This window comes from Rana temporaria, chromosome 7 (genome assembly GCF_905171775.1).
Source record: "Rana temporaria chromosome 7, aRanTem1.1, whole genome shotgun sequence".
In the NCBI taxonomy this organism is placed as follows: domain Eukaryota; kingdom Metazoa; phylum Chordata; class Amphibia; order Anura; family Ranidae; genus Rana; species Rana temporaria.
The window spans coordinates 76,124,079-76,139,330 of NC_053495.1; the positions used below are offsets into that span (position 1 = coordinate 76,124,079).

The 15,252-nt window shown below is 45.9% G+C and overlaps 1 protein-coding gene across 2 annotated transcripts in view; it reads left to right on the forward strand.

Moving 5' to 3' along the window:
* The window catches only part of DDX47 (DEAD-box helicase 47), a 502,328-nt gene that overhangs the window by 109,193 nt on the left and 377,883 nt on the right, over positions 1 to 15,252 (forward strand). For both annotated transcript variants that reach the window (XM_040359586.1, XM_040359587.1), the window contains exon 4: positions 496 to 567. In XM_040359586.1, the coding sequence (XP_040215520.1) occupies positions 496 to 567 (72 nt within the window). The remainder of the gene's footprint in view (positions 1 to 495; positions 568 to 15,252) is intronic.

A 15,252-nucleotide genomic window follows, 5' to 3' on the forward strand; every position in this document is an offset into this window, starting at 1 on the left:
GGAGCTTGCAGGCTGTTGTGACCAGGTGGCTATATAGATGCTATAACTTTTTGCATTTTTGCGCAAACCAATAAATATACGCTAGAGAAAGCTCTATTTGGGGAGGGGAAAATAAATTTACCAGTTAAAATATCTCGGTGCCCAATGGCAAAAAATGCTCTGGTCAGGAAGGGGGTGAAACCTTTTTCTGGAGGTCAAGTGGTTAATTATAACGTAAAGTGATTTGATCTATTTCAGCATAATATTCACATAAGGTAGGCATTTTATTTCCTTTAACATGTTTTAAATTTATGTATTCATGCAATGAAATCCGTAGGAAAAGCACATCCTATGTCTTTCCTATGTCTTGATGTATCCCATGTGCGAACAGATATTGTTATAAACTCTTTTGATGATTTATGAATATCAAGTCTATGTAATAATGTGTGAATAATTTACAGGTCAAAATTGGTGTAACTGCATCACTATTTTATTTTTTTATTTTTGCCGTTTTAGCGGTTATTGTAGGTGGAATTGATATGATGTCACAAGCCCTGACCCTTGCAAAAAAGCCTCACATCATTATAGGTAAAGGCATTGGAAATTTTATGTTTTGACTTCATGTTATTTAATATGAACACATAAGCATGTTTTATTTTGATTGAATATGAAGTGATATGGCTTCAAGGAATTACAATTGGTTTATTGAGCATACCAGACAACACTCCTAGCACAATCGTACAGCTTATGAATGAGTTTGCAAATGTATGCTAGCTAAACCCGTTTTCCCAAGGCGTCTTTCAGGACAGCACCTTGAGAGATAGTGACTCCTCCCAGCAACCATAGGAAACGCCTTCTTCCTCCTGATCTTTAAAGAGAGGTACCTCCCTGGCATACCTCAGTTTTTGTGTTTTTCTCCGGCCTGGAGGGAACATCTTCGGTAAGGGGAGTCCATATCTCTCAGGTCTTCCTGAGAGGCGGCTTCCCTCTTACTTTTTTTTTTTTCTCCTGTTGAGACCATCTGTCCTCCCGTTCTACCCAATACGGCAGCAGTAGTATTCAGGCTCCTTTTCCCCCTTAGTGTTCAGAGAGAGCCGAAAAACAACGCGGTGGCCTGGGGAACGGCGGTCGCGCGCACACCGCCGCCATTTTGGCGTGACCCAAGATGCAACAGCAGGTCACCAGGTCAGTGCAAGTGTCCTTTCCGGCGCGACCACAGGGGGAAGAGGCAGGACAGAGGCTGGGGCCTGTTTCCGGTCCGGTCCAGAGGCACTGTGGGAGTCTGGAAACTGAGTGTGAGCCACTTGTGGAGCGCTGTACATCTACAATGGAGGAAGGCGGAGGTTATAGCGGTGGGGACAGGCACCAGCAAGGCTCAGGTAGGAGGCAGCAGTGCAAGTCTGCCTTTTCCTTACCGATACTTTTTTTTTTTCTTTCCGGTCTCAATCCTTTCTAATACCCCCTAGTGGCAAGGGGCCTGTCTGGGTACTGGAGTTCTCAAATTTCCTGCCTAGTGCACCTATAGGGGGTTACATATTCAGAGACTGGATCTCACTAAGGATTCCCCTGCTTTCTTTCTTCTCTCCAGGTCAAGAGTTCTGACCCAAAAGAGATGTCCTTCCTGTAGTGCAAAGATGGGCGAGAATTGGAAGAAGGCTCTATGCAGCACCTGCATTTCTTCTTTAGTTCAGGAGAAATCGGCCTCAGTACGGAAAGAGTTGGTTGCCTCTGTAAAATAACTTTTTGCCACCATTTAAACTTTTTGTGACTCATTAGTTTCCCTGACTACTACTCAGGCCTCTACTTCACAGTCCTCCCAAGGAGTCTGTGGCTATACCAGCGTTAGAATCTCTAGGTTAGGAGCCTGTTACCAGGGAAGGACAGTCCCACGTACCTTCTAGCCAGAATTCAGAGGACTCAAGGGAGGAGTCGGCAGTGTCCCCTTCAAAATTCAAATTATCCCTAGAAGATGTGGATGGGTTACTTGGCGCCATTTGTTACTTTGGGCCTAAGAGGAAAGTAAAGATTTAAGTTTACATGACCACATGTATGCAGGTCTAAGTGAACGCAAGGGTTGGACATTCCCGGTCCATCTGGTAATTTCTGATGCCATAAAGAAGGAATGGCAGGATCTAGAGAAAAAACATTTTTTCCTCCAAAAGGCGTTTCCCTTTTGAGGACGATCCCTCTGCAGTGTGGAATAAGGTCCCTAAGCTGGATGTGGCCTTCTATCAAGTTTCCAGGTACACTGATCTGTCTTTTGAAGACATGGGGGTTCTCAAAGACCCTATGGACAAACGCATGGATCTCTTACCAAAAAGGTCATGGCAGTCGATCATGAATAATTTAAAGCCCACTATGGCCACAATGTGTGTAGCCAGAAATGTAGAATTTTGGACTAACCTGTTAAAGCCCTATATAGTGGCGGATTCACCTAAACTGGACATTTTAGACACTTTTTCCACTTTATCTTCTGCGGTAGCTTACATAGCAGATGCTTCAGCAGAAGCAATTAAGATGTCGGCGAGATCTGCAGCCTTGACTAATACTGCAAGAAGGGCATCGTGGTTAAAGACCTGGCCAGGTGATGCAGTTTCAAAAAATTAATCTTTGTGGGATTGCTTTTTCAGGGTACCTTCTTTTTGGGCCTGATCTAGAAAGTATCCTAGACCGAACGGCTGATAGGAAAAAAAAATTCCCAGTTAAAAAGAAGAAACAACCCCCCCAAGACGTTTTTTCGACCTCAAAAAACTCAAGAAAAAGACAACAAACCCCAAGGGGGTAGGAGGAATTGGGCCGCACAGAAGGCAAAAGGAAAGAGTCCTTTTCCATTCTCCTACACAAGCTGAGAAATCCCAATGAAGGCGGAAGATGTCTACAGAAGTTTCTTCCGCAGTGGTCAGCTGTAACATCCAATCAGTATATCTTGACCACTCTAGCCCAGGGTTATGTTCTCGAAGGACCCCCCAAAGAGGTTTTTGATAACAAATACCCCAAAAGACCCTGAAAAATCCCTGGCCATGAAGTCCTCATTGAGAGAACTGATCCAACAGGGTGTGGTGGTACAAGTACCCCCAGAAGAGCAGCAACTGGGGTTCTATTCACACATCTTCCTGATAAAGAAACCAACAGGAAAATTCAGAATGATCATAAACTTGAAGCCTCTGAACAAGTCTGTCAAATACAGAAAATTTAAGATGGGACTCAATATTTCTGGTCAAAAATCTATTGACGCCAGAGTTATATGGCGTCAATAGACTTAAGGGACGCATATCTGCACACCCCAATCTCCCCTCAGTCACAGAGGTACCTCAGGTTGGCAGTAAGGAGTAGTAAATCGTCTACAATTCAGGGCCCTTCCATTCGGGCTGTCCTCCTCGCCCCAAATGTTTACCAAAGTGATGGCGTAAGCCCTAGCCCCACTTCGTCTACAGGGGGCTGCAGTTATACCCTACCTAGATGACCTGTTATTCTTCACTCCATCGAAAGTTACTAGGCAACCTATCCAAGGCGCAAAGCCACCTGGAATCTTTGGGTTGGATTTGGAATTTAAAAAAGTCCTCCCTAGTTCCATCTCAGGAGATCTGTTTTTTGGGTTACCAAGTCGATTCGGTGAACCAAAAAAAGTGTTCCTCCCACAGGAGAAAAAGGTCAGAGTACAGGACGCCGTGTCACGACTACAGTCCTACCAGCCTATAACAATAAGGCAAGTAATGTCGGCATTGGGAGTTCCGACTTCAACGATGCCGTCCATTTAATGGGCAAGATTACATTTCAGATGCCTACAAGCCTTTCTCCTGAGGTCATGGGATCACAGTCTCGGATCCCTGGACACTCGGATAAAAATCCTATCTCGAGTGAAGAAGGCACTTTATTGGTGGAAAGATCAGGACGTCCTTTTAAGGGGTCTGGAGTGGTCCTTTTTCAGTAGAAACGAGACTGACTACAGACGCCAGTGCATGGGGATGGGGAGCCCACTTAGAATTGTTTTTAATCTAGGGGACTTGGATGAAAGAAGAGACAGAGATCCTCAAACTGGAGAGAACTAAAGGCTATCGCATTGGCTCTAATAGTTTTCTCCGGACCTCCAGAATCACCATGTACAGGTGTTAACGGACAACGCCTAAACAGGCAAGGGGGCACAAGAAGCAGACCTCTACAGATTCTTGCAGCAGAAATTCTTCTGTGGGCGGAAAAGAACTTACGGTCCCTATCGGCTATCCATTTAAAGGGGTCCCTGAACAGGGTGGCGGATTACCTAAGCAGACATTCTGTGGGCGGAAAAGAACTTACGGTCCCTATCGGCTATCCATTTAAAGGGGTCCCTGAACAGGGTGGCGGATTACCTAAGCAGACATCCAGTATGGGAGTCAGTGGTCACTAAAACCGGAGGTCTTTGTGGCAATTTCCAACAAGTGGGGACCTGTTTGCCTCAAGGGAAAATACTTAAGTACCTCAAGTCTTTTCCCTGAACAGACTAGACGGGTCCCTAGGAATTGACGCTCTGGCGCATCCTTGGAGGTTTTGCCTATGCTTTGCGTTCTTCCCCCCCCCCCCCCCATTCCAGTTAATCCCCTTTAGTGTTGAGAAAAATTCAGAAGGTAAAGGTACCGATCATCTTGATCACCCTGTTCTGGCCCAGAAGAGCTTGATTCTCAACGGTCCTAAGAATGGCGACCAAGCCATGTTGGCATCTGCCTCTCAGGAAGGATCTATTAATACACAGGGTCCTGTAAATCGCCCAGATGTGTCTAGTCTCTCCCTTGCAGCTTGGCATCTGAAAAACAACTCCTTAACGACGAAAGGTTTTTCAGACCGTTTAGTTTCAACACTGCTAGAAAGCAGGAAGAAAGTGACGAGGGCCATATACACCAAGGTGTGGAAAGTTTATATCTCCTGGTGTAACTCTGGTCAAAATCTGGACGATCTTAGGTCAATTTTGGAGTTTTTTTTTCACAAGAGGGAGCAGATAAGGGTCTGGCAATCAGTAATTTGAAGGTACAAGTATCTGCTCTAACAGTGTTTCTGGAAAGATCTTTGTCCTCTGAACCACTAGTAGTTAGGTTCTTCAAAGCCCTTACAAGGTCTAGACCGGCTAAGATCAAAGGTTTCCCAAAATAGAATCTCTCAGTTCTGCAATCCCTGGCAGGAAAACCATTCGAGCCTTTAGAAAACTTATCTCTTAGAGATCTCACCTTAAAAACTCTGTTCCTGGTCGCCATCACTTCAGCAGGATCAGTGAGTTACATGCCCCGTCAATAAGGGATCCTTTTTTATCTTTATTTTCGGATGGAATTGTTCTGAGAACCGATCCAAAATTTTTACCCAAGGTAGCTTCGACAATTAATCGTTCCCAGGATATCGTGCTACCTACTTTCTGTGCAAACCCCTCAGGTCAAAAAGCTTTTGGTTTCATATGCTAGATGTAAAAAGGGCTTTGTTATGCTATTTAAAAATAACAAAGAGCTTCAGACGCACAGACTCTTTATTTATTGTTTTTGGTGGCAACAAAAAAGGTTGCCAAGTTTCAAAAGGTACCTTGGCTAGATGGTTGAAGTTATCCATTCTGGAAGCCTACTCTCACGCAGACATGGTGCCACCAGTAGCAATCTGTGCTCATTCAACAAGAGCACTTGCGGCCACATGGGCAGAAAGAGCTTGTGCCACCCCTGAGTAAATTTGCAGAGTGGCGACGTGGTCAAGCTTCCGCACGCTTGTGCGGAATTAGACTGGACCTCACATCTGCCCGTGACCAGGCATTCGGCAGAAAGTTCCTACAAGCTGTTGTCCTGCCCTAAGGGGGCAAGTCTCTGTTATCCTCTCAAGGTGCTGTCCTGAAAGGCGCCTTGGGAAAATTCAAGTTCGACTTACCGGTAACTTGTTTTCCAGAAGTCATTCAGGACAGCAACGACCCACCCTATTGGTTTAATATACTATACTGTGACTAACGTATGTGTGTTCCAGCCGGGGCCGGAGGTTATCTGAGACAAATGAGGTATGCCAGGGAGGTACCTCTCTTTAAAGATCTGGAGGAAGAAGGTGTTTCCTATGGTTGGTGGGAGGAGTCACTATCTCTCAAGGTGCTGTCCTGAAAGACTTCTAAAAAACAAGTTACCGGTAACTCTAACTTGAATTTTTAATGCATACTGTTGGACAGGTTGGTGAGTTGAGCAGGGAATATTCTCTGTTTTTTGTCTTCATGTGTTTGCTCTTCCATGTGCTCCTTGCTGTAAAGACCAGTTATAGGTGGGGGCAGGGACTATATCTTTGTTAAAAGTTTCACATCATGTGCTAGTATGCAATGCATACTATATTGTGTATAAACTAAACACAGATCTTCTGTGGATGTAGGCTGCTTAAAATTTTTCTGTTTCTTCATGTATGGTACTTATTCATCGTGCCATACCAGCAGGGAGGCATTTTGCCCCAAATTTATTCTGCAGCAGGACAGTGACCCCAAACCTACAACCAATGTCATTAAAGTGGGTGTAAACCCTGTTAAACCAAGTTTACCTACAGGCAAGCCTATAAGGCTTACCTGTAGGTACTGTCAATATCTCCTAAACTTGCTCAGTTGCATTTGCACTGAAGAAACGGGCCTATCATGCCCTTTCTTCAGTAGGTGAGCCGTGGCCGGCAGCTTCCGTACGCATGCGCGGGAGTGAAAGAATTGTGGCTCCAGCCAATAGCAGCATTGCATTTTGTAAATTGATGAAAATCTTTTTATAATATATATTTATGTTCCGTTTTATTGGCGGACATCCTGGACTGGGGCGGGCAGTGAGTTAAATGTCTCGTGTGGACACACATGACCAGGGGCTGGAGTCTGTGTCACAATGTTACCCTGGCCTACAGCCTCTCACTTTGGTGAAGAGGAGGCTCTGTCCTGGGAGCCTTACCCTCGTGCGTCACTGGATTTAAAGTGTATAGAGAAAGCTCCTGTGCTATCTGTGACTAAAGCTAGGGGGCACTACTGCAGGCACCTGGTAATCTGTGAGTGAGTGGACCACTAGGGGCAATATGTCTCCTAAATGGTAAGTGTATTATAAGCAAATATACTGATAAAACAGCATTAACTACTCGTGCAAAATCAATAGATACTCAAACAAACATGTACATTGACAAAAATGTGAACAAAAAATTTAAAAAACGATACAAGTGATTTCACATAAACGTGAGATACTAAGCACATATAGCTAGATTCAGAGAGATTTAGGCGGGTGTAGCATATCTCAGATACACTACGCCGCCGTAAGTTAGAGCAGCAGGTCCTGTATTCACAAAGAAGTTGCGCTCTAACTTACGACGGCTTAGTGTAACTGGGCTGGCGTAAGCCCGCCTAATTCAAATGTGGAAGATGTGGGCGTGTTGTATGTAAATTTCTCTTATCACCTTCCAGGACGGCACCCGAGAGATGATGGCTCCTCCCTGCAGGAAACACAATCACATGACAGTTTAAAAAGCCCCACCCTTCCCCTTGCTCCCCAGTATTGATTTTGTTTCTCCCAACACAGCGACACATTTGTTTTGTTAAAGAAAAACCTAGAGACCGGGGAGGATTGAAGGTACCCCTGTGAGACAGGTCTTAGGGAGGCCGGGGAGGGCTGAACTAACCTGTAGACTTCGGTCCAAACTCACAGGTCGCCCCAAGCGCGCACCAGTGCTCTGAGCTGCGGGGAGGTGAGCCATCACTGAGTGCTGTTGAACCACCGCCATTCAAATCGCTGTTTCCTGGGACTCCTAAATTCAAACGCCGCGCTGCAGGCCTCACTCTGAGAACAGGAACCGCATCACAGGAAGTGGGCGGTTCCCAGCGGCGTAACCCGGAAGTTCCTTTCGGCAACGTGGAACCGCATTGGGCGGTGGAAAGGTCGGCTTGCGGACAGCTCGTTCAGGAATACCGGCAGCCAGGACCGAGTCACCCTCCTCATGGAAGAGGACAGAAAGACAGACACTACTGCTGGCAGATCCAGGTCGGGGGTCGGTAAGTACTAATCCCCCTGGAAAGGGAGGAGGGAGGCAGTGAGAGTTCCCAACTTTTAGGGAACGACCAGAGCAGGATCTGGATCCCTTCTCGTCTGCTTTCTCTCCTCCTCAGTACAATCCAGCAGTCTTGAGGAAAGACAGAGTAACCTATGTGTATCTCATGTCTTTCAGAATCCCCCAGCGGAGCCCAGGAGGCCTCAGTTAAGTCTCCTGCCGCTACAGGGCATAGTTCCTCTAAAAAGTGTGGGAATTGTAAAGAGAAGCTCCCCAAATCCTACTCAAAACCCTACTGCTATAAATATATTAATACTCTAGCAGGAAAGAAGGCTGCTGCTATGATGAGTTTTCTTGCATCCATGCAAAGAGAAATGTTAGCAACAGTTAAAGCTTTCCGAGAGGCAGCTGGGCAGTCAGCTAAGACCGAGACAGAGGAACTTACCCACAGGGAAGGCACTTCTTCTCAAGAAAGCCCCTTTTCTAGGGGCCCAAGTGCTTTCTTTACACCTTCACAGATTCCCCCTCTGGGTCAGGCAGAGGGTGAAGAAAGTGAGGTAGCTAGTCTACCCAGATCTAGGCACAGCTCAGGAGAGGTAGATGGAGACTCCATTAGTCAGTCTCAGGAAGACATACGTCTAAAGAGACACCTCTTTGCTGTAGAAGATCTTGAGAGTCTCCTCCAGGCAATTTACGCCACAGAGGAGATTCCTGAGACCCCTAAACCAACCTCAGCGCAGGATAACGTTTATAGGGGCTTGGGTGACACCCAGTCTAAGGTATTCCCTCTACACCAGTCCCTAAAGGAGTTGGTCCTACAGGAATGGAGAGACCCTGAAAGGAGAATAATCAAACAAAAAACCTGGAAAAGAAGGTTCCCCTTCTTCCAGGAGGATGAGGAAGTCTTTTTTTAAGCTCCCTAGACTTGATGCGGCTTTGTCGCAAGTCACTAAATTGTCTGATCTCTCCTTTGAGGATGCGGGTAACATCAAAGATGTGATGGACCGTAGAGCAGAATCTCTCCTTAGAAAAGCTTGGGAGGCCAACTTGGCAGCACTGAGTCCAGCTTTAGCAGCAGCATGTGTAGCCAGGAATACCGATATATGGGTGGAGACACTCACCGAGCACCTGGCTCAGAACTCTGAGGCAGAGGAGGTGGTTGAGTCACTTACAGTGATCAGGAAGGCGATTACTTACCTGGCAGATGCAGCAATGGAATCTGCAAGAGCATCAGCCAAAACAGCAGCCCTCGTTAACTCAGCTAGGAGGGCAGTTTGGATCAAGGCTTGGGAGGGAGATGCAACATCCAAAGGTAAACTTTGTGGCATCCCCTTTCAGGGTTCCCTTTTGTTTGGCAAAGGCCTAGATGATGTCCTGGCTAGGTCATCAGAAAGAGGCAAAAAAATTCCAGTTAAACCCAAAAAAGGTTTCAGGAAAACTTTTCGAGGCCCCCAGGGGCAAGGTAAACAAAAAGCCAAAAAAGAACCTTACAGGCGTTGGAACTTTGGTAAAGGGAATAAGAACAGCCTGCTTTTCCCTCCTCCCAAAGCCAGCGACAAACAGTCTAAGTGACACCGAGATCAAAGTGGGGGGCCGACTGTCCCAATTCTTTCCCCAATGGGAAAAAATTTCGAACAGTCCTTACATTCGCCAAATAATTCAAAAGGGCTATCGTCTAGAATTCTTGGCAACACCCCCCTCCATTATCACCCTTACACATCTTCCCAGGGATGCCCTGAAGAGGAGTTAGCCGAGCAATTAATGGTAGTGCCGGTACCAAAAGATCAGCGGTACCAAGGATTTTATTCCCATGTATTCGTAGTTCGCAAACCATCCGGAAAATACCGTCTAATAGTAAATCTGAGAAACCTGAACAAGTTTCTGGAATACAAAAGATTTACTATGGAAAGTATCTATTCGGTAAGGAAGAACCTCATGAAGGAAGCCTTCATGGTGACCCTAGACCTCAAAGATGCCTACCTTCATGTGCCAATTCATGTGGATCACCAGGCGTACCTGAGGTTTGCGGTCGTAGTGGAAGGAGAAGTCCTCCACTGGCAGTTCAGGGCACTACCATTTAGGCTAACCTCCAGCCCAAGGATATTTACAAAAATCCTAGCGGAAGCAATGGCATTTTTGCACCTCCAGGGTATATCCCTTATACCCTATCTAGACGACTTACTGATTTCAGGAAAGTCAGCCATCCAAGTCACGTTGGATGCCAACAAGGCAATAGCAGTCCTGGAGAGTCTAGGGTGGATAGTCAACAAAGAAAAATCCTCCCTCAAACCAGAACAGGCCAAGACCTTTCTGGGATATATAGTGGACACCAGGCAGCAGAGGCTCTTCTTGCCAGAAGACAAAGTGTTAAAACTCGCCTCAGCAGCAGGGGACCTGATAAAGAACCCCAGACTCTCCAGAAGAAATGTTCTGAGAGTCTTAGGCCTTATGTCAGCAAGCATTCCAGCGGTGGTCTGGGCTCAGCTTCATGCCATGACACTGCATTTCTTCTTCCTGTCCTCGTGGGACAGAAAGAGAGTCCCTAGATCAGGAAATACTGCTCACCCCTCAGGTCCTGACTTCCCTGGAGTGGTGGACGATTCACCAAAACCTGAAGGAAGGGCGACTATGGGCGCAGTGGAACCCGGTGAAGGTTACCACGGATGCCAGCTCCTGGGGGTGGGGCGCCCACCTGGAAAAGAAAAAAAGCCCAGGGGCAATGGGACAGCTCACTAGCTTGCAGGTCATCCAACTACAGGGAACTCAGAGCAGTGGGGGAAGCCCTAATAGCCTTGCAGGAAGACATCAGGGGCAGAGAAGTCCAAGTAAGCTCCGACAACTCTACAGTGGTAGCGTACCTAGGTCACCAGGGAGGGACCAGATCCAGTCCCCTACTAGAACTATCCAAGAAAATCTTGGAATGGGCAGAAGGAAGAGTACTCTCTATCTCAGCCATACACATAAAGGGGACGAGCAATACAGAAGCAGACTTCCTCAGCCGTCAGCAGTTGAGGCAGGAGGAATGGGAACTGAACCCAGAGGTCTTTCAAACCCTGGTTCAGTACTTTGGAAACCCAGAAATAGACTTGTTTGCCAACCGACAAAACAGGAAGGTAAAAAGGTATTTCTCGATTTTCCCAGGAACTACAGTCGGAGGGTCTGGATGCACTATCCCAGACCTGGCGCTTCGGGCTGGCCTATGCCTTCCCGCCGGTGGCGCTTATTCCGTGAGTTCTTCAAAAACTCAGCAGGTCTCCTGGCCAGATTCTTCTGATAGCACCATGGTGGCCAAGAAGAACTTGGTTTGCAAACCTAAGATCCACGGCGGTAGTGGAACCACTAAAACTCCCGTACAGGGCAGATCTCCTCAGGCAGGGCCCAGTACTCACCCAAAGCCGGAATTCTTTCAGCTGGTGGCCTGGTTAGTGAGCGCCAGATCTTGGAACGTAAAGGCTGCTCAGAGAAGGTCATAGGTACTCTACTCATGAGCAGGAAACAAGTAACTCAAAAGAATTATTTAAAAGTGTGGAAGGAAATGCGAAAAACAGTGCGCTTACCCAAAAAAATACAAATAAAAGCAGCAAACTCAAAAATGTTATACCAACATAAATAGCAATAATAAAAAGATGGAGTTGCGCTAAACCATGATAAATATGCCTTAGTAGGTCATATAGACACAAGAAAAGATGTGCAAAATAAATGTAATAAAGAGTCCAAAAATTCTGACAAGATATGTGAAAAAAATTTGTTTTTAGTCCAACAATCAGAAAAATTGTGTAGTAGCATGCTGCTACTCAGGTGGAACAAACTCTGGAGACGTAACTATCTGATACTGCTGACCCTTACCGAGATGTAGGATCCTAGTGGATCAAAACGAGCAAGAGGCCAAACAGCTGGGCCACACGGGATCAGAATCTTGATATAATCCTCCCGGGAGCTCATCAGCAAAGCGACCAGAAAAAAACAAAAAAACAGAGCCCTGGATCCCTGCAGGGATCAGAAATAGCAGAGGAGATATGAATAACACAAAGCAGTAGATCTTCTCATGGACGTGATCCTCTTAACCACTTCAATACCCACCCATTGTGTAATGACGTCCTGGGTTTGAGTGGGGATATCTGAATGATGCCTGCAGCCACAGGCATCATTCAGATATCCATCTCTTCAGCCGGCGATTCTGTGCACCATAAGAACGATCATAGCGGCAGTTTCGCATAGGCGGCGAGAGGGGACGCCCCCCCCCCTCCCGCCGCCATCCGGTGCTTCTCCGGGCTCTCCTTTGCCATCGGAGACCCGGAGAAATGATCCGCCGGCGTCGGATGGAAACCATAGAGTAGACTGGTGACCAGATGGTCACCAGTCATCTCTATGTAAAAAGAGTGGTACTACTGCGCTACCAAAAAAACTATTATATAGAAAAAACCAACAGAAATAATTAAATGATAAAAGCTGCGTATCGAAAGGTGAACAAAACCAAAAAATAAATGTATAATAAGTAAAGATAGCGCTAATATCAACTAGTGCTGATTAATACAATATGGTGAGTGATAACATTCAAATCCAGTGAATAATATAAAAATAAAAAATAGAAAACAACAACACTCATGAATGAATACTCAGTCTAATGATAAAACACAGTGAGTTCATAATGGGTTAACAAACTAATCCCATATGCAGCACTTAAGCCACTCAGCTGATATCTCCTTCACACTGCTTTTCATTAGACAACAACCTTCTCAAGCAATTCAGTCAGAAGCACTCCGATCGAAATATGTAAAAGAAAAAGAAAAGAGAGGACAAGCCTCATAGCACAATACTGTTATGGCCAGAGGGGTGGACAAGATACTACACCGACGGTGTAACAACTCACACATCCGCCGATACACACAGGCTCAGAGTTAACAGCTGCCGCTCAGTGCGATGGTCTCCTCACAAGCATGTATTCCCGTCACATAGGCTCCTCCCCCACGCGTTACGCCACTCGTCACGTGGCTTAGTCATGGGTCTCCATGTGACTGTGAGAACGGCTGCGCTATTTAACAGAGCCGCTGCGTGTCAATTTCACAGGAAGTGAAACCAAGAAGGGAGCTGACATCAACATCATTGCTGGCAAACAACTCAGGCACTGTGCAAAAAACACCTTTAGCATGCCCGTTACATATACAATCATGTACAAAAACGTAATTTAATATAAGAGGATTAAAAAGGTATATATTATATGGTGTAATTGTAATATATACCTTTTTAATCCTCTTTCATTCCTTTGCCGTTTCCTTTATATGTCAATCTGAGGTGGAGTCCTTCAGCTACATACAAGTCTTGATGCATTTGTTTGAATATACACCTGTGGTGTTGTTTGACTGTCCGTGCTATAGCCGTGAGGTGAGCATTTAGGAACCACAAGAGGTGTTTGCACTGAAGGTTTTCCTCAACACTGAAGTTTGGCTTTTTCCCTGGGATCACTTTCTATAAGACTTTATCTTTGTTTTATGCTATTCCATTTTCATTTTTACACTATATGTGTTTGGTATCTCACGTTTATGTGAAATCACTTGTATCATTTTTTACATTTTTTGTTCCCATTTTTGTCAATGTACATGCTTGTTTGAGTATCTATTGATTTTGCACGAGTAGTTCATGCTGTTTTATCAGTATATTTGCTTATAATAAACTTACCATTTAGGAGACATATTGCCCCTAGTGGTCCACTCACTCACTCAGTGAGTCCTGTATCACCCCTTTGTCTGTTTAGTTCACACAGCGCAGTCACCATCACCTTTCTTTACTGGATTTGTTTTTAGATGCCCTCTCCCTTCCGTGCCTGGCACATTGTGAGGTGCGGGTACTCCCAGCGACGGTCGGTCCAGCAGGGTCCTTTGTCCCCCTAGATGTGCTGATGGCGGCCCTGGAGCTGTTTATTTTCTGGGTGGAGGCAACGTTCGGGCACAAGGAGAGTAGTCGTCACCTGTGTCTTCGGGCATATCAGAGCCCGAGTTTGGCTCAGCTGCTGCAGGCTATGTGTTTTTCTGTGGGCTCTGAAGATTTGTCCCCCATTTCCTCAGACAGCAAGGCCAAGTTCTGCCTCTGTAATGGCACAGGAGTAAGTGTCTGCACGCATTTCTTCCGTGCAAGAGACATTTAAATTTGAGGACTTTGATGGAGTGGCGCATGACGCAACAGTCCCCTTAGGTATGCAAAACTAGCTATGTCTGAGATTTTTCCTTACACCGCATGTGTTGAAAGTTTATTTACAAAGATTGGGAGTTTCTGAAGTGTTTTGTGGTAAGTTACCCCTTTGAGGAGTCCCTTCTGAAAAAGTGGATCTCGTCTTCTGAGCCCCCTATTTTGATGTTCAATAAAGCAGCTGTAATACTGGGGAAGGAGTCTCCCTTCTTTTAAAGATGCTGTAGATCACAGGGCAGAATTCGGTCGCCTGCTCTATCTGTACCATTGCGGGGGTCGATGTTTTAGCCTGTGTTGGCTATGGCCCTGGTGTCTGACACTTACTGTATGGGCCAAGGTCCTGCAGCAAAGTTTGCCCACTGTACAAGTGGATCGCGTGTACATGGATTTGGTTGGCCAGTTAGTCCAGGGCCTGAACTTTGTGATGTGTCCATTCTTTTATGTTTTCAGCAGTGGTGCTTCAGTGGGTGCTTAGGCTCAAATGCTGGTGTGCGGACCGGACTTTTAAATAGGCTTTGGAGGATCTGCCCTTCTAGCGAGACCGTCTCTTCAGTGCTACCTTTTTTGATGACATCAAGAGCATCATGGAAGGTGAGTAACTACCTCCTCACAGGCTAAGAAGGAGATTGAACAGTGTCGGAAGTCTGTGCCCACCATTTACTGCTCACAAGAGGCTTTTCCATTCCCCTGGCTCCTTGAACAAGGGCTCCATGCTTTTCATGGCTCCTGTGGGTGGTGCCAAGCACTCCTGGATGCACCAATCCAAACAAGCTTGCAGACTAGACCTCTTTGGTATGAAGGTTTGTTAACACCTGTTTCCAGGGTGAAGGGTTGTTTTTTCAGAGAAACTCCAAACTTTTTCCCTTTAATCTTTGCCCTCCGTCTTGGCGCCTTTTAGGCTCTGCAGAGCAGCACCAGGGAGCGATTTTTCTGTGCCATAGCCTGAATGGTTCTGGGAGTTTACTCCAACCCTTTTCACTCTCCTAGAAATGGATTGGGTTCACCTGATTTTGGACTTCCATGAACTTAAATAGCTTTGAGCGGGTGCAGAAGTTCAAAATGCAATCCATCCTTTCGGTAGTGGCTTCTCTTCATTAGGGGAATTTTCTG